Source organism: Chrysemys picta, chromosome 16 (genome assembly GCF_011386835.1).
Source record: "Chrysemys picta bellii isolate R12L10 chromosome 16, ASM1138683v2, whole genome shotgun sequence".
Taxonomy (NCBI): domain Eukaryota; kingdom Metazoa; phylum Chordata; order Testudines; family Emydidae; genus Chrysemys; species Chrysemys picta.
In genome coordinates this window covers 4,088,788-4,112,975 of record NC_088806.1, presented here as the reverse complement: position 1 = coordinate 4,112,975, position 24,188 = coordinate 4,088,788, and the positions used below count along the sequence as shown (strand labels likewise).

General features: G+C 56.1%; 1 protein-coding gene across 1 annotated transcript in view; it reads left to right on the top strand.

The window, feature by feature from the left end:
* LOC103307336 (hydroperoxide isomerase ALOXE3-like) overlaps window positions 1–21,670 on the top strand; it is a 46,777-nt gene extending 25,107 nt beyond the window's left edge. Inside the window, exons 10-14 of the mRNA XM_065569254.1 lie at window positions 7,048–7,217; window positions 18,062–18,183; window positions 18,774–18,874; window positions 19,393–19,563; window positions 20,230–21,670. Coding sequence (XP_065425326.1) covers window positions 7,048–7,217; window positions 18,062–18,183; window positions 18,774–18,874; window positions 19,393–19,563; window positions 20,230–20,409 — 744 coding nt within the window. The 3' untranslated portion in view covers window positions 20,410–21,670. The remainder of the gene's footprint in view (window positions 1–7,047; window positions 7,218–18,061; window positions 18,184–18,773; window positions 18,875–19,392; window positions 19,564–20,229) is intronic.
* Window positions 21,671–24,188: the final 2,518 nt, after the last annotated feature.

Sequence of the window (24,188 nt, the reverse complement as noted above, 5' to 3'; positions counted from 1 at the left end):
CTGCTCTGGTCACTCAGGGAACAGAAAACTACTCATCCAGTGATCAGTATATTTGCTCTCTACCAGACTCCTGTACCCCACTCGTCTGGGTCTGTCACATATCCCTTCCCCCTGCTCAACGCCAAGGGGTTGGGCAGCTTGGGACGCCAGACAGTGCACACGTGACAAGCCATCGCCGTTGCCATGATGGCTCCCTGCTCTGTGTTGCACATGGAACTGGAAAAGTTGGAGGGATAAGAACTATCTGGTCACCCTTGTGTTCTTCTCCTTGTTCCGCTGCATCCCTTGAAGAGGGGCATGGTCGGTCATGAGGCCAAATCTGCGCCCTAGCAGGTAGTAGCGCAATGTTTCCATGGCCCATTTTACAGCGAGGCATTCGCTCTCCACCACTGCATATTTTTGTTCCCTTGGAAGGAGTTTCCGACTGAAGTAGAGAATTGGGTGTTCCTCCTCCCTGACCATCTGTGATAGAACGGCCCCCAACCCTACTTCTGATGCATGCGTCTGCAGGATAGCCCCTGATTTCACCAAGGAGTTTATCAGTATGGGGTTACTGCAGAGGGCAGTCCGTAGGTCTGTGAATGCTTCCTCTGCTGCGTCAGACCATCTCACCAGATCAGGTCCACAGGCTTTCACTAGGTCTGTCAGGGGGCTTGCCCTTGTGGCAAAGTGGGGGGATAAGTCATCGGTAATACCCCACCACACCTAGGAACGCCCGAACTGGTTTCTTGTGACTTGGTCGGGGCCAGTTTTGGATGGCCTCTAACTTGTTCACTTGGGGTTTTACCAGACCTTTTCCCACAATGTAGCCAAGATATTTGGCCTCTGTAAACCCTACAGTGCACTTGGCAGGGTTTGCTGTAAGGCCAGCTCGCCTGAAAGTATCGAGGACTGCCTCCACCTTCTCCAGGTGGGTTTCCCAGTCTGGGGTATGAATGACATCGTCCAAGTAGGCAGCAGCATAACTGTTATGCGGGCGTAATAGCTTGTCCATGAGGCGCTGGAAGGTAGCTGGGGCCCCATGTAGTCCAAAAGGGAGGACAGTATATTGAAAAAGACCCTCTGGTGTAGAGAACGCAGTCTTTTCCTTTGCATCTTCTGCAAGGGGAATCTGCCAGTACGCCTTTCTCAAGTCTAGGGTAGTCAAGTACCAGGCATTACCCAGACGGTCCACTAGCTCATCTATGTGAGGTATGGGGTACACGTCGAACTGGGATACTTCGTTTAGTCGCCGGAAGTCGTTGCAAAATCTTGTGGTGCCATCAGGTTTGGGCACCAGCACGATTGGGCTGGACCACTGACTGTGGGATTCTTCGATGATCCCCAACTCCAGCATTTTTTTTTACTTCTGCTTTTATTTCTTCCCTTTTTGCCACTGGCACCCGATAGGGCCTCATTGTTACTCTGGCCCCAGGGTTCGTGACGATGTGGTAATATGTCTCTGTTGTTTGACCCGGTTTTGTCGAGAACACATCTTGGTTCCGGAAGATCATCTCAGACACCTCATTCTTCTGGTCTGGTGTTAAATCGGGAGACACTCTGACCTGTTTGGAAGGCTTGTTTTCCTGGGTTAGGTCTTTTTGGACCGTTGTACATACCTCTTGTGCATGCCAGGGTTTCAGAAGGTTAATGTGATAAATCTGTTCTTGTTTTCTGCATCCTGGCTGCCGCACCTTGTAGGTTACTTCCCCCACGGGTTCAACCACCTCATAGGGCCCCTGCCATTGGGCCAGAAGCTTGCTTTCTGCCATGGGTACCAACACCATCACCTGATCCCCTGGTTGGAACTGTCGCACTTTTGCCTGGTGATTGTAATGGGTTCGCTGGGCCTCCTGTGCCTTCTCCAAATGTTCCCATACAATAGGGGTAACCAGGGCTATCCGGTCTCGCATCTGCATTACATGATCTATTATATTTCTCCCCTCATTGGGTTCCTCTTTCCAAATTTCTTTGGCAATATCTAGTATGCCACGGGGGTGACGCCCGTATAATAACTCGAAGGGGGAAAACCCAGTTGAGGCCTGTGGTACCTCCTGGATAGTGAACATAAGGTAGGGTAGTAGGGTGTCCCAATCCTTCCCGTCCTGACTTATCACCTTCCTTATCACAGCCTTGAAGGTTCGATTAAACCTTTCTAGCAACCCATCAGTCTGCGGATGGTAGACTGAAGTTCTCAGGGTATGTATATGGAGCAGCGTACAGAGGTCCTTCATTAGCTTCAACATAAATGGGGTTCCTTGGTCAGTTAATATCTCCTTCGGTAGCCCATTCGGGCAAAGTTCCCCACCAGCTCTTTGGCTATAGTTTTAGAGGCAGTGTTCCACAGGGGGACAGCTTCTGGGTAGCAAGTAGCATTGTCCAAAACAACAAGTATATATTGGTGGCCCCGAGCCGTCTTCTCCAGGGGTCCCACTAGGTCCATAGCTATTCGCTCGAAGGGGACCTCTATGATGGGAAGGGGTACTAAAGGTGCCCTTAAGTGGGGACGGGGACTGTGCAGCTGACACTCCGGGCAGGAGGCACAGTACCTCCGCACTTCTTCATGTACTCCGGGCCAGAAGAACCATCGTAGGATTCGTGCCAGGGTCTTCTCTACCCCCAAATGCCCCCCAAAAAGATGACTATAAGCAAGACTTAATACAGCGTTCTGGTGTTTGTGAGGTACTAGGATCTGCTGTACCTTTTGCCCCTGTACTGGTACAACCCGGTATAAGAGATCCTTCTTCATTATGAAGTAGGGTCCTGGTCCCTGGGTTTTCCCTTCCACGGGGACCCCATCTATTTCAGTCACCTCCTTCCTAGTGTTGTCATACCTTGGGTCTTCTGCCTGGTCCCGTCCAAAATGTCCTCTCCCGGGGCTAATCTGCCCAAGATCTAGGGGCCCAGTCTCTGTTGCCTCTACTGGTTCAGAAGCATTAGGGTGGGGGTCAGACTCAGATGCTTCTCCCTCCTGCGTGGCCTCCTTTTCAGCTGCGCGGGTCCGCCTACCTGCAAGAGCGACCCTCTGGCTTTGGGTCAGTATTCGGGTTCCCAAGGCCTTAGCTGCCCTTCTTTCCCTTTTGTCTTTCTACCCTGTCTGGGAGTGGAGAACAAATCTGGGGATATTTCAGAGAAGATTGGGGGTTGACAGTCTGCTGTGGATGCCTCACCAATTTTTGGGTCCCCATCTTTCTCCAATCCCCCTACTGGGAGTAAGTTTCCAAACCCTGGGAAGTCCCTCCCTGTGAGCACCGGATATGGGAGTTTAGGGACTACACCTGCTGCTACCTCAGTAGTGTTCCCTTGGATCTCGATTTTTACTGGGATGGTGGGGTAGTAACGAACTGTTCCATGGACACACGTTATCCCCATACGTTTAGCCTGCAGCAGCTGACTACGATTCATGAGCTTCCCTGAGATAAGTGTGATAGCACTCCCCGAATCAACCAGTGCCGTGGTCCCTACCCCATTTAGTTTCACTGGTCTGGTATACATATGTGGAGTGAGTGAGACCCCCACAAGGTGGATTAGGGAGCATGGATCTGCCCAGTTCCCCAGGTTACACTGCATCGGCTCCTCAGCATTGGGACACTGTGCAGCTATGTGTCCCCACTCCCCGCAGGCATAACATCTGTATGGAGCCCTAGGCGTTCCCCGTTCTCTTGGTTTGGGCAGTCTAACATCTCGATCCTCTTCTCCCTCAGTGCTCCGACTCTTTGTGGCCTCTGATGGGCCTTCAGCCGCTCTCTTTTTCCACCTGGGCACTCCTGGTTGCCCAGTCACCTGAACTTTAGGGCTTGGTGCTGCTAGTTTAACCCGGGGTGCCTCTTCCTTAACTAGTCAGGTCAGGTCCCTCACGGTCCTTCGCCTCTCTACCAGGGCAACAACCTCGTCATAGGTGGAGGGTTCGTTCTGGCTTACCCAGGCACGAAGGTCTAGCGTTAGTCCCCTCATGTATCGGTCGATGACCAGAACCACTAGTATCTCTTCCGGACTCCAGGACTCTGTTTGCAACCACTTTGTGCGAGATGGATGAGGTCATACAATTGGGACCGTGGGGTTTTGTCTTCCTGGTACCTCCAACCGTGATACTGCTGGGCCCGCACTGCTGTCGTTACCCCAGATCTGGCCAGGATCTCTGCTTTCAGTCTGCTGCAGCCTCTTCAGGCAGATCATGGTAGGCCTTCTTGGCCTCCCCACCCAGGAATGGGGCAAGGATGCCAGACCACTGATCGAGGCCAGGCCTCCCGTAGGGCTGTCCTCTCAAAGGCCAGAAGGTATGCCTCTACATCATCCTCCCGTGTCACTTTCTTCAGTCAATGGCTGGCCCGTATGAGCCGCATCCCATCATGGCTGTGATTCAGCTCTGTAAGGGACTTTACCTGGTTTACCAGTTCCCACAGCATAGCTCGGTCTTGAGCAGCCTGGTCCATCAGTAGGCGATTAGTCTCTTGCTGCAGCCGCACTGCCTCCTGTTGGGTGGTTGCCTGGACACGGGTAGCCTGCCCACACTACGTCATCCATTGTGGTGAAAAAAAATAAACCCTCTCCCCTTTTTTTTTTTAAATCACCCTCCTTCTTCCGCTGCGCACCCCAAGATCCCACTCCTGACACCAGTGTGATAAAGTTCCTCCTCTATCTTGGTGGGTCCTTTGCTTATTGGCAGATTTTCTTGCCTCAGAGATTCACCATGTGGGTTGGGGGAACAGCCCAGAGGCCTTCCCCTCTGGAAGAACCCACAGTCCAGGTCAATTGGGAGGTTTGGGGTCAACCCAGGCCCACCCTCTACTCCGGGTTCCAGCCCAGGGTCCTGTGGACTGCAGCTGTCTATAGTGCCTCCTGTAACAGCTGCATGACAGCTACAACTCCCTGGGCTACTTCCCCATGGCCTCCTCCAAACACCTACCTTATTCTCACCAGAGGACCTTCCTCCTGGTGTCTGATAACGCTTGTGCTCCTCAGTCCTCCAGCAGCACACCCTCTCACTCTCAGCTCCTTGCGCCTCTTGCTCCCAGCTCCTCATACTCGCACCACAAACTGAAGTGATCTCCTTTTAAAACCCAGGTGCCCTGATTAGCCTGCCTTAATTGATTCTAGCAGCTTCTTAATTGGCTCCAGGTGTCCTAATTAGCCTGCCTGCCTTAACTGGTTCTAGCAGGTCCCTGATTACTCTAGTGCAGTCCCTGCTCTGGTCACTCAGGGAACAGAAAACTACTCATCCAGTGACCAGTATATTTGCCCTCTACCAGACTCCTGTACCCCACTGGTCTATCACATTATCTTTAGCAGTTTAGTATCATCTGCAAACTTTGCCACCTCACTGTTTACCCCTTTCTCCAGATCATTTATGAATAAGTCTGCCTATATGCCTCGGGAGATCTGCAACCTTCGCACCAGGCAGTCAAGTCACCATACGGTTCTCCCGGTCATCACAAACCCAGCTATCTACATGTCTAATGATCGAATCTCCCAATACTAATACCTGCCTTTTCCTAGCAACTGGAGTTCCCTCCCCCAGAGAGGTAACCTCAGTGCGAGAGGCAACCCCAGTCTGGAAGGAGGGTCCCAATTATGGGAAGGTTTCCTTCTGCTCCTGTTGACTGCTCTGCTTCCCTGGCCCTTTCATCCTCCACAACAGCGCAGGGGCTGTCTGACTGGAGGTGGGACAATTCTACAGTATCCTGGAAAGCCTCATCAACATACCTCTCTGCCTTCCTTAGCCCCTCCAGTTCCACCACCCTTGCCTCCAGAGTCCGTCCGTGGTCTGAGGGCCAGGAGCTCCTTGCACCGAATGCACACATACGCCACCCACCCACAGGGCAGGTAATCATACATGCTACACTCAGTGCAATAAACTGGATAGCCCCCACTCTGCAGCTGGGCTTCTGCCTGCATTTTCTCCTAGTTCATGAAGGGGTTGTTTAAAGCAAGAAGTTTTGAATGTAGTTTGGTTTATAGGTTTTAAGGGGAATAAAGGGTATAAAATAGAACCGGCAAGGGACCCGTGCTTCTTTCTAAACTCCCTTGCGAAACTCCCTGTTAGCAGCATCCGTTCGCAAAAAAAAAAAAAAAAAAAAAAAAGGAGAGTTTGTTGATAAAATTTATGCTGACACCAAAGCAGGATGGGTTGCAAGTACGTCAATGGGCAGGATTAGAACTCAAAGCAACTATGACAGCTCAGAAAATTGGGCTGAAATCGACAAGCTGAAATTCAATGAAGACAAGTGCAAAGTGCGCCATTGAGGAAGGAAAAATCCAATGCCCACCTGCACAGTGGGACATAACTGGCTGCTGGGGGGTCGTACTGCTCAAACAGATCTGGGAGTTATAGTGGAATAAAAGACAACAATGGAACCCAGTTGGGAAAAAGGCTAATATAATTCTAGGCTGTATTAATGGGAGTGTCATGTGTAAACGACACAGGAGGTCATTGTCTGACCTCAGACGGAGAAGGGGGTGGGGTGGGAGGGGCGTCACACTTCAGGAAAGAGGAGACCAAATTGGAGAGAGTCCGGAAAAGAGCAACAAACATGACAAAAGGTTTAGAAACCCTGATCTATGAGGCCAGGTTAAAAAAAACCAACCAAACAAGAACACTGGACACATTTAGTCCTGAGAGAAGAAGACCAAGAGGGGGGATCTGATAGTCTTCAAATATGGTGAGGACTGTTACAAAGAGGATGGTGATCAATTGTTCTCTGGTCCTGCTGAAGGCAGGACCAGAAGTAATGGGCTTAATCTGCAACAAGGGAGATTTAGGTTAGATATTAGGAAAAGCTCTCTCTCTCTCTAAAGATAGTTAACTCTGGGGCAGGCATGCAAGGGAGGCTGTGGAATCTCCATCCTTGGAGGTTTCTAAGGACTGGTTGGTCAAACACTGGGGCTTGCGAGTGATCAGTCACTTTTGGGGTACAACACAAAGCGAAATATTGGGGAGGTACCTTTGTCACAGGGCGTATTGTCTGTCGTTCGGTTGCCCTGAAATAGATCTCAGCGGTATTTCATTCTAACCTGCCCCCCAGCCCGGTGGCTCGGAGGTTGAAGGCTCTGTCTCTGGTCCCTTCCCAGGCCATAGGCTTGGGGCTCGAGGGGACCAAGGTGCTGATGGCCAAGGGCACATCCGGCCTGACCTATGCCTCCCTCTGCTTCCCTGAGGACATCCAAGAGCGTGGGGTTGACTGCATTCCCAACTACTACTACAGGGATGATGGGCTGAAGATCTGGTCGGCCATTGAGAGGTAAGGAGCAGGAGCTGGGGCAGAGGGTGGCGAGGAAGCAAATGGCATGTGGAAAATTCCCACCATCTCAGAGTTCCTTGGAAACACGGCTTTCCTGCCACGTAAAGAATTCTAGTTTTAAAAAAAATCGTAATTCCCCAAAAGGCAATTTTTCAAAGACAACGCCCCCCCCCCCAGCTAGATTGCATGAATGCTCCTTGAACCACTAATGAATCACACAGAGAAGGGCACCAGCCAATTCTCGCCAGCCTTGCACACCAGAACTATACCATCTTGCCCTAATCAGAAGCCTGGCCAGTTTCAGTTTATTACCCAGTCTGCCCCTCCCTCAATGCGGAGAGGACATGCACCAGTCTTTGTACCTGAGCTGAGATTTCCTGAGCACTTCAACCAAACCAAGTTGTTTTAGGTAGAATATAAAACAGGTTTATTAACTACAGAAAGATAGTATTTTAGTGATTATACATGGTAGGCATAAGAGGTTAGAGATAGTTACCAAAGAAAATAAAAGGTAAGCGCACAGTCTAAATCTTAAACCTCATTACCTAGGCAGCATTTAGATCAAACAATTTTCTCATCCCACTGGATGTTACAGTTCTTCATACACAGGCTTCTCCCTGAAGCCTGGGACCAGCCTCCTCAGTTAAAGTTTTCATCTTCTCAGCATTCTTGTTGCTTCCAGCATAGGTGAAGGAGGAGACAGGCCAAGGAATGATGCCACTGTCCCTTATTTTATACCCTCAGTCCATGTGCCTAGAAAAGACTTGCCCAGACATGTGCTGATGGGCTTTGCTAAGTCACTGGGTTGAGCAATCCCCTTGGTGGGTCTTGTGCAAATGGGTCAGAGAGGGGAGCAGTCCCTATTGTGTGGTGTTTGGGCAGCTCTCATTGAATTGTAAATCTCTTGATTACAACTTCCCTGCTTATTAATGGCCTGTGAACAACCTCCTGGGTGGGCTGGGAGGAAGTTCTTTGAAGGTCACTAGCAAATTTATAGCATATTTCAGTAACAACCACACAGAAAATTCTCAACTTCATACACACTAATGATACACATATTTGGAAAGAACAAGGGGTTTCAACAGATCATGACCTTTCATACGATATCGTACATGGCATGCTTTGTATGAAATATCACAACTATATATGAATGATGCATATGGGTTTTACAGGGAGCTATTTTGAGGTACAGCGTGTCACAGATTCTATTCCTGATACCTGGAGGTTCCCTGGTAACAAAGCAGCGTGATACCAGTGGACAGATTTGGGCACTAAAAAATTAATCCTACCACAATGGAAAAGTCAACCCCCATCAAATATTGATGCCTGGCTTGGTGATCTGACTGATCACACAGCTAGCAAATGGCTGGCATTCTGGAGAAAGGGAATGCATGAAAAATTCAAAGCAATTTGGGATGACTTATTAGAGGTCTATGATCAATGTACACCCAGATTTGTCACATCCCCTCTCCTGCCTTTATCCTAACTCCCGTTCTTACTTTGTGTGGTTGATTGGTTAGTGTAAGAGGTCCAGACTCACCCCTGTGGCACCTCCTGCTGGTCATCCAGGGAATTAGCTCACCAGCCTCTCGAGTGCCCTCTGCAGGCCAGTGATCCACCTGTCCTCTTCTGGCACCTGTATCCCTCCCAGGATCCAGTACCCCTAATACTGGGATGCTGCCTCCTGGCAGTACCCCACAGATCTGGGTCTCCCCTCCCTGGGGAACCCCCACCCACTATCCCCACCTAGCCTCAGCACTAGGCCACTGCCAGTCACCAACTAGCCCTCGCTCCCTGGGGCAGACTGCAGTATAGGCCACTCATCACCAGCAAAGGGGGTTTGGACCTGCTGCCTTGGACTAGCCCTGGGTTGCCCTCTGCAACCCCCAGTACCCCTTGGCCTAATACTAGGCTGCAGCCTGGGGCTTTCCAGGCTGGAGCTCCCCAGACTTTCCCCAGCCCTACACCACTCAGGTACCCTGTGTCTAGCTCCCTACAACCAGGCCCTTCTCTCTGAAGGCAGAGAGAGACTCTTGGCTCCCAGCGTCTTTATACAGGCCATCTGGGCTCTGATTAGGGTGTGGCCCAGCTGCAGCTACTTCCCCAAATCAGCCAGGGTTTTACCTTGCCCAGCCCCAGCCCTCTGCAGGGCTTTTCCAACCTCTTCAGGGCAGGAGTGGGTGTCCATCCCGCTACAGAGCGTGCTCAGCTTCCTCTGTGGCTGCCCTCCTGGCTGGAGCTCTCCCTCCTTCTCCTTCTCCCATCCACCTGCCCTGCTAGTTGGAGCTCTTCCTTACTCCCTGGGCTGCTGCTGCTGCTGCTGGCTAGAGCTCCCTCCCTAGACTGCTGTTGCTGCTTCTACCACTGCTGCTGAGTCAGGGGTGGGGGGGCCTTGCCGGCCAGCCCCCCCTCTCCACCATCTTTGGAAGGAGAAGCTAAGACCCCCCCCCACCTTCACCATCCGCTCTACCACCTGTGGGGGGGTCCTTCCTGCTTGGCTGCCAGGGTTGCCGGAGCTGCTACTACTGCTGCTGCTGCTGCCGGTGCTGTGCGTGTCCTGGGGAGCTGCTAGAGCCTGGAGGTGGAGGAAGAGGACTGCGCGGTCCATCGGCTGCTGGGGGAGCGCTTGAGACTCTGGAGACCACTGTGGAGGGGGCTGTTTTGGACTGAGTAATTTTCGAACTGTGCTCTAGTGGTGGAGGTCTAGACTGCGTTTGTGGGGACACAGGGGGTGTGGCGTGGAGCCTGCCCCCTGGTCCATCTGTGTGTCCCCCCCCCAAACCCCCACCACCACCGTTGCCCCCTCCACCACCAACCCCACAGCCCATTTCCATCTACCTCTGCTCCTGCCTCTGGGACTCTGCTGCTTTCCTGGCCTGCCACGCCCTACTGACAGCGTTTGGGCCTGCAGCGGCGGGCAGGCGGCCCGCACATTGACTTTTCGCAAGCGCTCGTGGGCGCACCTACCCCCCCCTGGACTGACCCCTTCCCATTTTGCAACAGGCCCCCAAGCTTTGCCCCTTGCTGCCTACCCCCTTTGCCCTCTGTAGCCTTTTGCCCCTCCCCAGCTTCAGTTTGTTTGCCTGCCCCGCCCCTTTCCCTCTGTAGTTTGGTTCCGTTATCCCACCCCAGCCCTGCGGTTAGTCCTTTGGTTCCTCTGCCCCATTCCCAGCCTGGTTGCTCCCTTGCGCCCCCCTTGCCCTGATTGACCTCTCCCCTCGTGTGCCCATGCCCCCTCCCGTGCGCTTGTGCCCCCCATCACATTTTGGTTAATCACTGCACCCCTTCTGTTATTGTGACCTTCCCTCCCTTAGTGTAACTAGAGGAGCCGGTGTCGGTGACTGTCCCCCCTCAGCCCTTGATATTCCCGCATCTCCCTGCGTTTCGGTGCCCTCCTCCCCTGCCTGCAGCCTAGCGAGGAGGAGTGGTTGACCTGCCTTTCCTTTATCCCCCCCCCCTTTTTTTCTCCAGTGTGTTTTCCCCTCCCTCCCTGCCCAATATGGAAGGGAACACGGCGGGTGAGCCTCCCCAAATAGGCCCCGCCACCCCTCCCCTGCCTGTCTCCTCAGCCTCTACCTCGACCTCCGCTGCTAAACCATCTGCCACCACTGCGGCATTGGCAGCGGCGGGCGACGGGGTGACCTCCGATGCTGCCACGCCCTTCGCTCCCTCCAATTATGGGGGAGCTGCTCCAGCCGGCAGGAAAGGCCAGGGCAAGAAAAAAGGGAAGAGCCCCGCTAAAAAGACTGGGCCCTCCATGGCAGGGGCTGCCTCCACTGCTGCGGCCCTGCCACCGGCCGCAACAATCCTTCCCGCTGCTCCCTCCACCAGCTCTGCGGGTGCCCCTCCCCCAGGCCCTAGGGCGTATGCCCAGGTGGCAGCGGCCACCGGTATGCCATCTCGCCCATCCACCGCCTCCGCTTCCAACTATAGTGGCCTGGGCCCCTTCCCCACCTTGACTAGGAGGCATGGCATCCGTTGCCTCCAGGTACCCGCCTCGCCGCACGTGGAGACCTACGTGCGGGCGTTGGCAAGGGTGGTGGGGCCCGCGGCCATCGTGGCGGCCTCCAAAATGTATGGCAAGGTTGTCTTTTTCCTTGCCTCGGAGGCCGCCGCCCAAGAGGCGGTGGAGAAAGGCCTGGCGGTGGGGGGCGTATTCGTCCCCCTGGAGCCGCTAGAGGACCTGGGTGTCCGTGTGGTCCTTACCTCTGTTCCTCCTTACCTTCCCAATGTCGCCCTGCTGCCCGCCCTTTCCACCCTGGGGAAACCTATTTCCATCGTTCGCCCTCTCTCGCTAGGATGCAAGGACCCCGCCCTCCGTCACGTCCTCTCGTTCCGCCGGCACGTGCAGCTCCAACTGCCGCCGGCGGCACGTGCTGGAGAGGCGCTTGAGGGGTCTTTCTTGGTCCCCTATCGGGGGACCCATTGCCGGGTGTACTATTCTACGGGGGAGGCCCGGTGCTACCTCTGCCGGGCGATAGGGCACGTCCGGAGGGACTGCCCCTTGGCCCGGCACGGAGGAGCGTCCGGGACCCCCGAGCCCCGGCAGAGTGCCAGCCCCACCATTGCTGGCGCTCCTAGTTGCCTGGTATCCGGAGCCGCCCCTCCTCTTTCTCAGACCACCACTGCTCCCGCTCGGGCTCAAGGGCTATCTCCCCCACCATGCCCAGATGAGCGAGAGAGCCCCGTCTCTGCTATGTGCACTGTGGCGGGGCCTGTAGAGGAGGGTGCGGTGGGGGTATTGCCGGGCGCGAGAGAGGGCCCTCCCCAGGGGGATTCTGCCCCCCCTCCTACTGCCCCATTGTTACCTCCTCAGGTCCTCGAGCCGTCATCTCTGCCCCCCGACCCAATCCCTGTCACCCAGCCCGCAGACGATGCCATGGAGGGCTGGACCCTTGTACAGGGAAAGCGGGGCAAGCGGAAGGCTCGAGCTCCACTCCTGCCATCCGGTGCGGAGGCCCCCCGGAAAACCAGGAAGGGGGGCTCCGCTGCTGAGCCTTCCGCTTTGCCCGCGGGTGCTTTACATCTACCGTTGCCGGTTGGGGAAGCTGTGGCAGCACCGGAGGATGCCGCCATCCATTCTCCGCGGTCCTTCCTCGCGGAGGCCCACGTTGCGGCCCCTCCTACCCCCTTACCACCTATACCCTCTGCGATGCTCGAGGCAAGCGTCGCCTCGGGTGTTAGCGGGGATGATCCCGGGGTGGTGGGAGGTGAGCTGCCCTCTATCTATGAGGAGATCGAGGCCCTGGGTCTGACCCCGGTCACCCAGGGGGAGGACGACCCTTTGCCAGCGGGCCTTGATCTAGCCGCTCTCACCTCAACCCTCCCTTGTGCGTCTCCTGTTCCCCTGACCGCTGCTCCTGCCTTCGAGGAACCCCTGGACTCCTTGCCCTGCCCGGCTGCGGGTGCCGCATCGCTGACGGCCGCCGAGCCTCTTCAGGCGACGGCCGGTGCCTCGCGGCCGGGACTCGAGTTACCAGGGGTATCCCTTGTTGGTGTGGGGCAACCGAGTTCCTTCCCGAGTGGGGGCCCCATTGCACCATCTGCTGCCGTGGTTGTCCAATCTGCCGTAGAGCCTGAGCCCGGCATCCCTGAGGACCCCCTCCCTAACCCTCAGACCCCTGGGCCCGACCGAGAGGAGCTACCTTCCAGCTGTCCAGCTCCTGGGGCCCAGGATCCCGCCTCTGTCCCTCTTCCCGACCCTACTCCTGCCCCCGGCCCTACCCCTACTTCTGACCCCAGCCCTGTCCCCTCCACCTCCCACGATGCCATTGCCGCCTCTGGGGATGTCCCTTTCTCTTTCCCAGAGGGTGACCCCCAGGGAGCGGCTTTTGTGTTCCCCAGTCCCGACCCACTAGGGGCTGCTCTTCTCCCTCCGCCGCCGCCCCCCATTAAGCCGGGGTCTGAGGCGGACCGTGTGGCGCCGGTCCATCGGGCGCCACGTCGAGGGTCCGCCCCTTGCCTGCCCGTCTCAGTGGGCCACGGGGCCGAGCCAGGGGCCCCAACGGGGGATGATCTGCAGCCAGTGACCCCACCCCCCCATATGCTGCGAGAAGAGCTGCGGGAGTTTTTAGAAGATGTGCGTGGCTCCCGCAATAAGGTGCCGCTCGCTCTCCAGCGATGGGGGGATTTCCACCAGATCCTCCGGGCCGCGAGGGCCCTCATGGGGGAGGGTAAAAGGACCGGGAAGCAGGGTGCTGCGGCTTACCAGCGGGTCCGCAGCTTCCGTGACTCCTTGCTCACCTTCGGGGTGGGTCACGGTTTGCTGCGCGGCCCAATGGGGGCCGCGAGCGTCCCTGCCAGCGAGGATCCCCCCCAGCCCTCCTCATGCCACCTATCTCTTTTGCAACATTGAACACCCGGGGCTGTAGGGTGGGTCTCCGCAGGTGCCAGGTGCTCTCCTTCCTTCGGGAAGGGGGGTACTCTGTGGTTTTCCTGCAGGAGACCCACACGGATCCGGCCGCCGAAGACAGCTGGCGGCTGGAGTGGGGGGACAAGGTCTATTTTAGCCATCTCACAGCTCGTACGGCTGGAGTGGCTACCCTGTTCTCTCCCGACCTACGGCCCGAGGTGCTGGGGGTTGCCGAGGTTGTGCCGGGCCGCCTGCTGCACCTCCGGGTCCGTATGGAGGGGCTTGTGGTTAATCTTGTCAACGTCTATGCCCCGACATCGGGCCCGGAGCGGCTGCCTTTCTATCAGCAGGCATCCGCCTTCCTCGGCTCCTTGGATCCTCGTGAGTGCCTGGTTCTGGGCGGGGACTTCAACGCTACCCTCGAGGAGCGGGACCGCTCGGGGACCGAGCAGTGCCCGGCCGCAGCGGACGTCCTCCGGGAGATTGTAGAACGTCATTCCCTGGTGGACGTCTGGCGCGACCACCACCCAGACGACGTCTCCACGTTCACCTACGTCCGGGTGGAAGTCCATCGGTCGTGCCACTCCCGGTTGGACCGCATTTACTTGTCACGTCTCCATCTCTCACGGGCCCACTCCTCCGATGTGCGGCCGGCCCCCTTTTCTGATCACCATTTAGTCACCGTGACGGCCTCTCTATGTGGGGAGAGGCCGGGGCCGGCCTATTGGCACTTTAACAATAGCTTGTTGGAGGATGTGGGCTTCGTGGCGTCCTTCCGGGAGTTCTGGCTGGTCTGGCGAGGGCAGCGGCGTGCCTTTCCCTCGGCGCGGCGATGGTGGGACCTAGGAAAGGTGCGCGCCCGGCTCTTCTGCCGTGATTACACCCGGGGCGCCAGCCGACGGAGGGATGTGGCGATAGAGCAGTTGGAACGGGAGGTCTTGGAGCTAGAGAGGCGTCTGGCCGCCAGCCCTGAGGATCCATCCCTTTGCGGAGCGTGCCGGGAGAAGCGGGAGGAGCTCCGGGCCCTCGACGATCATCGGGCCCGGGGTGCTTTTGTTCGATCCCGCATCCGCCTCCTTCGGGAGATGGATCGCGGCTCCCGCTTCTTCTACGCCCTGGAGAAAAGGAAGGGGGCCAAGAAGCACGTCACCTGCCTTCTAGCGGAGGACGGCACCCCCCTTACGGATCCGGTGGAGATGTGCCAGAGGGCCAAGGCCTTCTACGCACACCTTTTCTCCCCGGATCCGACTGACCCTACCGCTTGCAGAATGCTCTGGGACGGACTCCCAACGGTCAGCGCGGGCGACCGGAACCGGCTGGAGTCGCCTCTCTCTCTGGCCGAGTTCTCGGAAGCCCTCCGCCGCATGCCCACCAATAAATCTCCGGGCATGGACGGGCTGACCGTGGAGTTCTACCGCGTGTTCTGGGACGTCCTCGGCCCGGACCTAGTCACCGTCTGGGCCGAGGCCTTGCGAAGCGGGGTCCTCCCTCTTTCGTGCAGGCGAGCCGTGCTCACCTTATTGCCGAAGAAGGGGGACCTCCGCGACTTACGGAATTGGCGTCCCGTCTCGCTCCTCAGCACGGACTACAAAATCGTAGCCAAGGCCATCTCGCTGCGGCTGGGGTCCGTGCTGGAGGACGTGATCCACCCAGACCAGACCTACACCGTCCCGGGCCGTAGCATTTTTGATAACCTCTATCTGGTCCGGGATCTTCTGGAACTTGGGTGTAGGGATGGTCTGTCGTTTGCCCTCCTGTCCCTGGATCAGGAGAAGGCGTTCGACAGGGTGGACCACGGGTATCTCCTGGGCACTCTGCAGGCGTTAGGCTTCGGACCCCAGTTTGTGGGTTTTCTCCAGGTGCTGTACGCCTCCGCAGAGTGTCTGGTCAAGCTCAACTGGACCCTGACCGAGCCGATCAGCTTCGGGCGGGGAGTGCGGCAGGGGTGCCCCCTCTCGGGCCAGCTGTACGCTCTGGCGATCGAGCCCTTCCTCTGTCTCCTCCGCAAGAGGTTGACGGGGTTGGCGCTTCGGGAACCGGAGCTGCGGCTGGTCCTGTCGGCGTATGCCGACGATGTGCTCCTCGTGGTCCAGGACCCGGGCGACTTGGTGCGGGTGGAGGCTTGCCAGACCGTGTACTCAGCGGCCTCCTCCGCCCGGGTCAACTGGGTCAAGAGCTCTGGCCTGGTGGTAGGGGCCGGGTGGCAGGCGAGCTCCCTCCCACCCGCGCTTCAGGCCATCCGGCGGAGCGCAGGTCCGCTGCTCTATCTCGGCGTTTACCTTTCTGCCACGCATCCGTCTCCGCCGGAGAACTGGCAAGGTTTACAGGGCAGGGTGACGGAGCGGCTCCGGAAATGGACAGGACTACTCCGGTGCCTCTCCCTTCGTGGGAGGGCACTGGTACTCAATCAACTAGTCCTGTCCATGCTCTGGCACCGTCTCAACACCCTGGTCCCGGCCCCGGGCTTCCTGGCCGACCTCCGGAGGGTGATTCTGGAGTTCTTTTGGCCAGGACTGCACTGGGTCTCTGCAGGGGTCCTCCATCTGCCCCTGGAGGAGGGAGGGCAGGGCCTGAAGTGCCTCCACACTCAGGTCCATGTCTTCCGCCTCCAGGCCCTGCAGAGGCTCCTTTATGGTGCAGGTAATCCGGCGTGGAGCGTATTGGCGCACGCCTTCCTGCGCCGCTTCCGAGGGCTCCGATACGACCGGCAGCTCTTTTATCTCGATCCGAGAGGGCTTCCGCGAGACCTCTCCGGGCTGCCGGTCTTCTACCAGGACCTCCTCCGGACCTGGAAACTGTTCTCAGCGACCAGGTCCGTGGCGGCCACCGAGGGGGCAGATCTCCTCGTGGAGCCCCTGCTACACAATCCCCAGCTCCGTGTGCAGGTGGCGGAGTCCCCCGCGGTGCGCCAGAGGTTGGTCCTGGCAGAAGTCACTAGAGTCGGAGACCTCCTGGACTACGACCGGGGAGACTGGCTGGATCCCCTGACGCTCGCTCGGCGCATGGGGCTCTCCAGGCCTTGTACTCCCCAGCGCGTACTTCAGGAGGTGAGGGCCGCTTTGCCGCCCGCTGCTCGGGTTTGCCTCGACCGGATCCTGCATGAGGGCACGCCCCGCCCACCCTCCACCCCTGGCCCTCCGGACCTTTTCATCGGGCCCCTGCCCCGTGGACCCAACCGGCCCCTCCGCCCCTTCTCCGTGAGCCGGCTGCACGACTTGCAGCCGGTTCGTTTCCTGACCGCGCCAAGGAAACATCTATACACGCTCGTGCTGCACACTCTTCACTTCCTCACCCTCGTGTCCCGCCCCGATACAAAGTGGCGGGACCTCCTGCCACCTGTCGAGGGTGAGAAGCCCCGGTGGGCCAGCCTCTATTCCACTCTGGTCCCGAGGCCCGCCGGGGATATCAGCTGGCGGCTCCTTCATGGGGCCGTGAGCACGGGCGTGTACTTGGCGCCGTTTACCCTAGTCCCGGACACCTGTCCTTTCTGCGGCGTGAGGGAGACCCCGGCTCACGTTTACTTAGAGTGTGCCAGGTTGCAGCCCCTACACCGGCTCCTCACCGATATTATGTTACGTTTTTGGTTACACTTTTCCCCTCACCTTCTCATTTATGCACTCCCTATCCGTGGCCCCACAAAGTCGCGGGACCTCCTGGTCAACTTCCTCTTGGCACTGGCTAAACAGGCCATCTATAAAACCAGGGAGAGGAGGTTGGCCGATGGAGGTGCCTGTGACTGCGGGGCCTGTTTCCGATCCTCTGTCCGTTCACGTATCCGGGCAGAGTTCCTCTGGGCGGCATCCACTGGCTCCCTTGAAGCCTTTGAGGAGCAGTGGGCGCTGTCCGGGGTTCTCTGCTCGGTGTCCCCGTCTGGTTCTCTTCTTTTGACCCTTTGACCACACTCCTGTCCCTGTTTTTACATTAGTTGTCCCCCGTAATTATTTGAGTTCCAGGCCCTGTGGATCCTCCCCTTAGGCTGGGGGGGGATCCTTTAGCAGTGGGCGGGCTTACGCCCGCCCACTTCCCGGAACCCAATAGGTACAGTTAACTTTGGAAAAATGAATGAAAACTTGTAAATATAGAAAAAGGGAGAGGAAAAGTCAAACTTTTGGGAATTTTGCCCAAAACCAAATTCCATGAAAAGGTCTCATTGGGGGTGATAGGAAACACTTGGTTTCAGTCAAGCCAAGACATTTTGTGTCAATGGCAACTCTTGTTTAATGTGTTAACTTCCACAAGAGCAAGTCCAATTTGAAATGAAAACTTCAACTCTGCTGTAGACGAGATCCAGGATCACCTGGAGGTCAGGCCAGAGCCACCAGGCCATGCTCCCACAGCTAAGAAAGGGTGAAGTGGAGGGGACACTAGGTACAGGCAAGGGTGCGTGGTACCACTGGGCTGTTTGCGGTCACTGGCTGACTGATGCTGGCGCACTGGGGAGCGATGAGGCCTGCATTGACCCACCAAGATGACACATCTCTGCTCTTTCCAGCTTCATCTCCGGCATCGTCAGACACTATTACCGCAGCGACGCCCACGTCCTGGCTGACTGTGAGCTGCAGGCCTGGGCAGACGAGATCTTCCGTGAAGGCTTCCTGGGGAACGAGGCGTCCGGTAGGGGTCATGTGAACGCAGAGCTCTGCAGGCGCTAGTCACCGGGCTCCATGCGGAGGTTGCTGGGGGGCATCTCTGGACTGCGTATCTCAGGAGGCCAAATGACTACCAGCCAGATCCTGGCTGGTGTCAATGGGCATCTCTCCACTGGAGTCAATGGGGCCAGAATCCAGTTGGTGTCAATGGGTGTCTCTCCACTGGAGTCAATGGGGCCAGATCCCAGCTGGTGTCAACGGGCATCTCTCCATTTGGAGTCAATGGGGCCAGACCCCAGCTCATATCAAGTGGCCCTGCAGGCAGGGATCATGACCCCCGGATGGGGAGCAAGGTCTCCGACCCCACTGGGACAGGGTGGTCTGGGTCATGGTGGTGGGACGGGGCCGTGGGGTGACTAGGAACATCCCCGCCGTAGGAACTGGCAGGGCAGGGAGCAGGCGTGTGGTGGAGCTGAAGCTCGGAGCAGGGAGTGACTCCCCAGGGGAGGATCCAGCAGAAGGAGGCATCAAACCCAGCTCTAGCGGTCCCAGCCCCAAGGCCGCGGAGGGGACCACAGCCGGGCCTGGTCAGTGATGCCATTGTCCATCCCGCAGGCTTCCCCTCATCCCTGCAAAGCATCCCTGAGCTTATCAAGTACCTGACTATGTGGATCTACTGCTGCTCGGCCCGGCACGCTGCCCTCAATAATGGGCAGGTAGGTGCTTGGGGCCCCATTCCCTGCCCCCGACGGGGCCCTGGCGTCCAGCCACTGACACCCCCACTCTGACCCCACAGCACCCTGGGGTCCAGCCACCGACATCCCCACCCTGCCCCCCACCCCACTGACACCTCAATCCCCAGGACCCTGCTCTAGCAGCCAATCCCCCACCCAGCACCCAACCCCAATGAGACCCCGGACACATCAGGACCCTGCTCCAGTCCTCCAAGACCCTCCCCCACTGCTGTGCTCAGCACCCCCAACCCCTGCCTTGACTTTCCTAATCGTTGCCCATGGGTGAGACTCTGACCAAGCCCCGGGTGCCCAGGTCTCTTGGCTGAGCCAGACCTTCCCTATGCTGGTGCACCCTGGGCGGGGTGAGGAGGGGATCCCTGGCTGGGCCCGAGGGGATCCCCAGCTGGGCTAGGCTGGTCCCCCACTGGGATGGGGGGTGCCCAGCTGGGCTGGGGAGGTCCCTGGCTGCTCTGACTGCGGGAGGTCTCTCTGGGCCGCAGTACGACCATGGTGCCTGGATGCCCAACTTCCCGGCCACCATGAGGAACCCCCCACCCCAGGCCAAGGGCACCACCTCCCTGGAGAGCTACCTGGACACCATTCCGGAGGTCAACAGCACCAGCCACATTGTCCTCACCCTTTGGGTCCTCTGCTGCAAGCCAGTGGATTCGGTGAGGACATGGGAGCTAGGGGACGCTGTGGGGAGGCACCAGGGTGGGGGCAGCAAGGGGCACTCTCCCCAGGCTGGCAGGGCTAGCCCTAGGGCATCGCTAGGGGGTGCTGTGGGGCAGGGAGCGGGGTGGGGGGCTCAGCAGGGGGCACTCTCCCCTGGCAGGCAGGGCTGGCCCCAGGGCAGCACTAGGGGGCTCTGTGCGGCAGGGAGTGCGCGGTGTCTCAAGAGGGGGCGCTCTCCCCTGGCTGGCAGGGCTGGCCCCAGGGTGGCGCTAGGGGGCACTGGGCTGCAGCTGGGCGTGTCTCTTTAATGAGCTGTTCAGTTGTGTTCTTCCCCCTTTGTGGTAACAATAAAGGACCTGCTGATGTCTCACCTGAGCCGGGGCATGAACCCTGGTGTCTCAGCCCAGCTGCAATTTGGGGGATTCCGTTCAAACACCCATAAATTCCACTGTGTTGTTTCAACCGGCTGCAGGAGTCTCCTTCCCTCCCTGGCCTGAACTCCTCCCAGTGTTGCTATGCAGCTGTTAAACAACTGCCTCATGCTCCGGGGCATGTGAGGGATCCATTTCTAACCACTGCCCCTCCCCAGAAGTGGCTGCATCTCAGCGCCGGGTGAGGGAGCCCTTCCGAGCTGTCCCTCACCCCCTCCCGTTCCCTTGCAGAGACTCCTGAGCACGTACCCTGACGAGCACTTCACGGAGGAGGAGCCCAAGCGGCTGATCGCAGCCTTCCAGGGGCACCTGGCCCAGATCTCCCAGGAGATCCAAGAGAGGAACAAATCCCTGCCCATCCCCTACCACTACCTGGATCCCCACCAAATCGGGAACATCACGTCCATCTGAGCCCGACCGGCGAGCCCCAGGGACGGGCCCCCTGTGGCCACTGGCTATGCTGTCCCTGCGATCCTGTCCCGGGAGCAATAAACCTCAGCCTGGCTCCACTCTGAATGGCTGATTCTGTCTAGTGGGATGTGATGTTACTGACAACATAGACCATTGTTGCAACCACTGTTATATATTTGCAGCAAATATTGTACAAAGGTTGTTGTGTAAGGTGTCTATGGAAAGGTTATGATTTGCTGGGTATGATTATGCTATCTGTGTGTGTGTATTGTTTTTGTAGTTGAAGTTATGAATATTGGCTATGTGCTTGTATCTTAATATGTTTTGATTCTAAGTAGCCTCAATGAAGCATTTGGTCAGCTTCTTGAGAAGGGACTATTCTCAGGAAGTGCCCAATCAAAAAACATTAAACAGACAATGGACTTTGGGAGATGCCAATCCACATCTGAGCTCAACTGGGAACGTTCAAACTAACAGGTAAACAATGGTAACTTGCCCATGTGACTCCAGACTCCATCTTGCTGCTGTGATTTTCCACAGTAAAAACTAAAGGTGTTCTTCCATGGGCAGAGACTATAAAAGGCTGTTGAATCTCCTCCATCTTATCTTCAATCTTGATTCCTGCATCTGGAGGCACTTGCTACAGACTGAAGCTCTGAACAAAGGACTGAATGACCCATCCCAGGTGGGGATGGACTCCAGAGACTTGATTTGAACCTGCAGCTTATTCCATCACTGCTACAAGCCTGAACCAAGAATTTTGCCATTAGTGTATGTAATTGATTCTATTTAACCAATTCTAGCTCTCATCTATATCTTTTTCTTTTTATGAATAAACCGTTAGATTTTAGATTCTAAAGGACTGGCAACAGTGTGATTTGTGGGTAAGATCTGACTTGTATATTGACCTGGGTCTGGGGCTTGGTCCTTTGGGATCGGAAGAACCTTTTTTCTTTTACTGGGTGTAACAATGCTGGTTCTGGCGGGACCCAACTGAGAGTGCCATGATACCAGTCAGCTCTGTGTTCCTGGGGAACCAGGGTGCAGTATCCAGCCTGACTCATGAAAGACACCCCGCCCCAACCTCTGCTTAAACCAAAACCCATCAGAGGAAAAAACTTGCAGAGAGCAGTGAAGGGCATTGGGAGACACACCTAGACCCCTCCTAACAAGGATGACAAGATTAAGACATCTCCATTAGCATACAGAATGGAGAGCAGAGACAACTCCCCTAGCCTCATCTGCATGAAAGATGGAACAGGAAGACATCTCAATTTACATATAGAATGGAGAACAGAGAACTGCACTGAACTCTGGGACCAGAAAAAGCAGGGAAGCACTGCATCCTGGGAATCTCTACTCCAGATGCTAATAAACCTACTGTGATGAAGTGGGGGGGTTTTCTTGTTTTCTGTGGCGTTTCAATGGTTTGCATGTGGAGGGGGTGGGACTCAGTTTCCCTGGGTGTTACTGGTTTAACGAGGTGAGGGGAAAGGGAGTGTGTTTTGCAGAGGACCGGAGAGAGGACTTGGGGACCCAGCCGATGGCTGGGAGGATGGGTACCCCAGCGACCGGTGACCTTACGACCTGGTGACCCGGAGGCCCAGCTGAGGAGACGCAGCCGGTTCTGGCCAGTGGGCGGACAATGGGCTGCAGAGTGAAGACCCAGTGACCTAACCAGTCGGTTCCAGCCAGAGGACAGAAGCGAGGAGAGGAGGCCCCGGTTTATGACCCTGTTTCCCTAGAGAGAAGACAATGGACAGAGGCGGGGCCTGGGGCCGGTGATCTCAGATGCCCAGCTGGGAGCAGGGGGGCTCGGGGCTGGAGAGGGGAACAGGCAGAGCCCACCTGGATGCAGAGAGACTGGGATGTGCTGGGCTGAGGGAGGCCAGGCCTGAGGCCCTGAGAGTTTCCTGTGCTGTGTTCAACTCTCAATAAACCCTCCTGTTTTATGCTGGCTGAGACTCACTCCAGTCTAGAGAACAGGGTGGCATCAACCCCTTTGGGGGTGGAGGCCCCGGGGGTCCAGAGTGAGTGGACTCCCTGAGGGGGCCCACGGCAGAAACAGACGTGCTAAGGCTCAGAGAGGTGCGGCTCCAGGAGGTGGAGGGGCCTGACCCCGAGAGAGAGTGGACCCCCGAGAAGGGCTGTTGCACTGAAAGGGGCACCCCCCCACGGACCGCACGGGGCCAAGAATGGGCACAATCTGTGAGTCCGTGACACCTACGCCTGCACACACCCAGCTCAGCAGTTATGACCAATTCTAGTAATGACTCATAGACTTTAAGGTCAGAAGGGACCATTGTGATTATCTAGTCTGACCTCCTGCACAACGCAGGCCACAGAATCTCACCCACCCACTGCTTTAACAAACCCCTAACCTATGCCTGAGTTATTGAAGTCCTCAAATCGTGGTTTAAAGACTTCAAGATGCAGTGAATCCTCCAGCAAGTGACCCGTGCCCCACGCTGCAGAGGAAGGTGAAAAACCTCCAGGGCTTCTGCCAATCTTCCCTGGAGGAAAATTCCTTCCCGACCCCAAATATGGCTATCAGTTAAACCCTGAGCATGTGGGCAAGACTCACCAGCCAGCACCCAGGAAAGAATTCTCTGTAGTAACTCAGATCCCACCCCATCTAACATCCCAGCACAGACCATTGGGCATATTTATCTGCTAATAATCAAAGATCAATTAATTGCCAAAATTAGGCTATCCCATCATACCATCCCCTCCATAAACTTATCAAGCTTAGTCTTGAAGCCAGATATTTCTTTTGCCCCCACTACTCCCCTTGGGAGGCTGTTCCAGAACTACACTCCTCGAATGGTTAGAAACCTTCATCTAATTTCAAGTTTAAACTTCCTAATGTCCAGTTTATATCCATTAGTTCTTGTGTCCACATTGGTACTAAGCTTAAATAATTCCTCTCCCTCCCTGATATTTATCCCTCTGATATATTTGATTGATATCCAAAATACTGAAGCAGCCTAGTTGCATTGTGAGCTCCCTGGAAGAAAATACCACCCATAGCCAAGAGTGATCAGCTCCTATTGTCTAGTCTAAAGAAAACCCTTGAGTCATCAGCTTACCTATAAACAAATCTAGTGTTCTCCCTTGAACCATTGTATTTTCTCTACAAAAATCCCTACTCACCCTCCAGTCAGTTTTCTGATGCTTAGATCCAAACTATGCATCAGTTCCACTGGGACTCCATCTTCTCCTGACTGATCGTGCTGGGGGCTCTGCCTGTCTCCTGCCCTCAGGATCCTGAGCTACCACTATCACCTGGGAACCCCGACCAGCTCAAGCGTCAGGGAGCGGTGAGATCCCCCCCGCCCTCTTTTCCTTTCTACCTTAGGTATTAACCTTTAATAATGTATGGTTTCAGAGTAGCAGCCATGTTAGTCTGTATCCGCAAAAAGAACAGGAGTACTTGTGGCACCTTAGAGACTAACAAATTTATTTGAGCATAAGCTTTCATAGGCTACAGCCCACTTCATCGGATGCATAGAATGGAACATATAGTGCGGAGATATATACACATACAGAGAGCATGAAAAGGTGGGAGTTGTCCTACCAATTCTAAGAGGCTAATTAAGTAAGAGAAAAACCTTTTGTAGTGCTAATCAAGATAGCCCAGTACAGACAGTTGGATAAGAGGTGTGAGAATACTTAACATGGTGAAATAGATTCAATGTTTGTAATGGCTCAGCCATTCCCAGTCTCTATTCAAGCCTAAGTTGATTGTATCTAGTTCGCATATCAATTCAAGTTCAGCA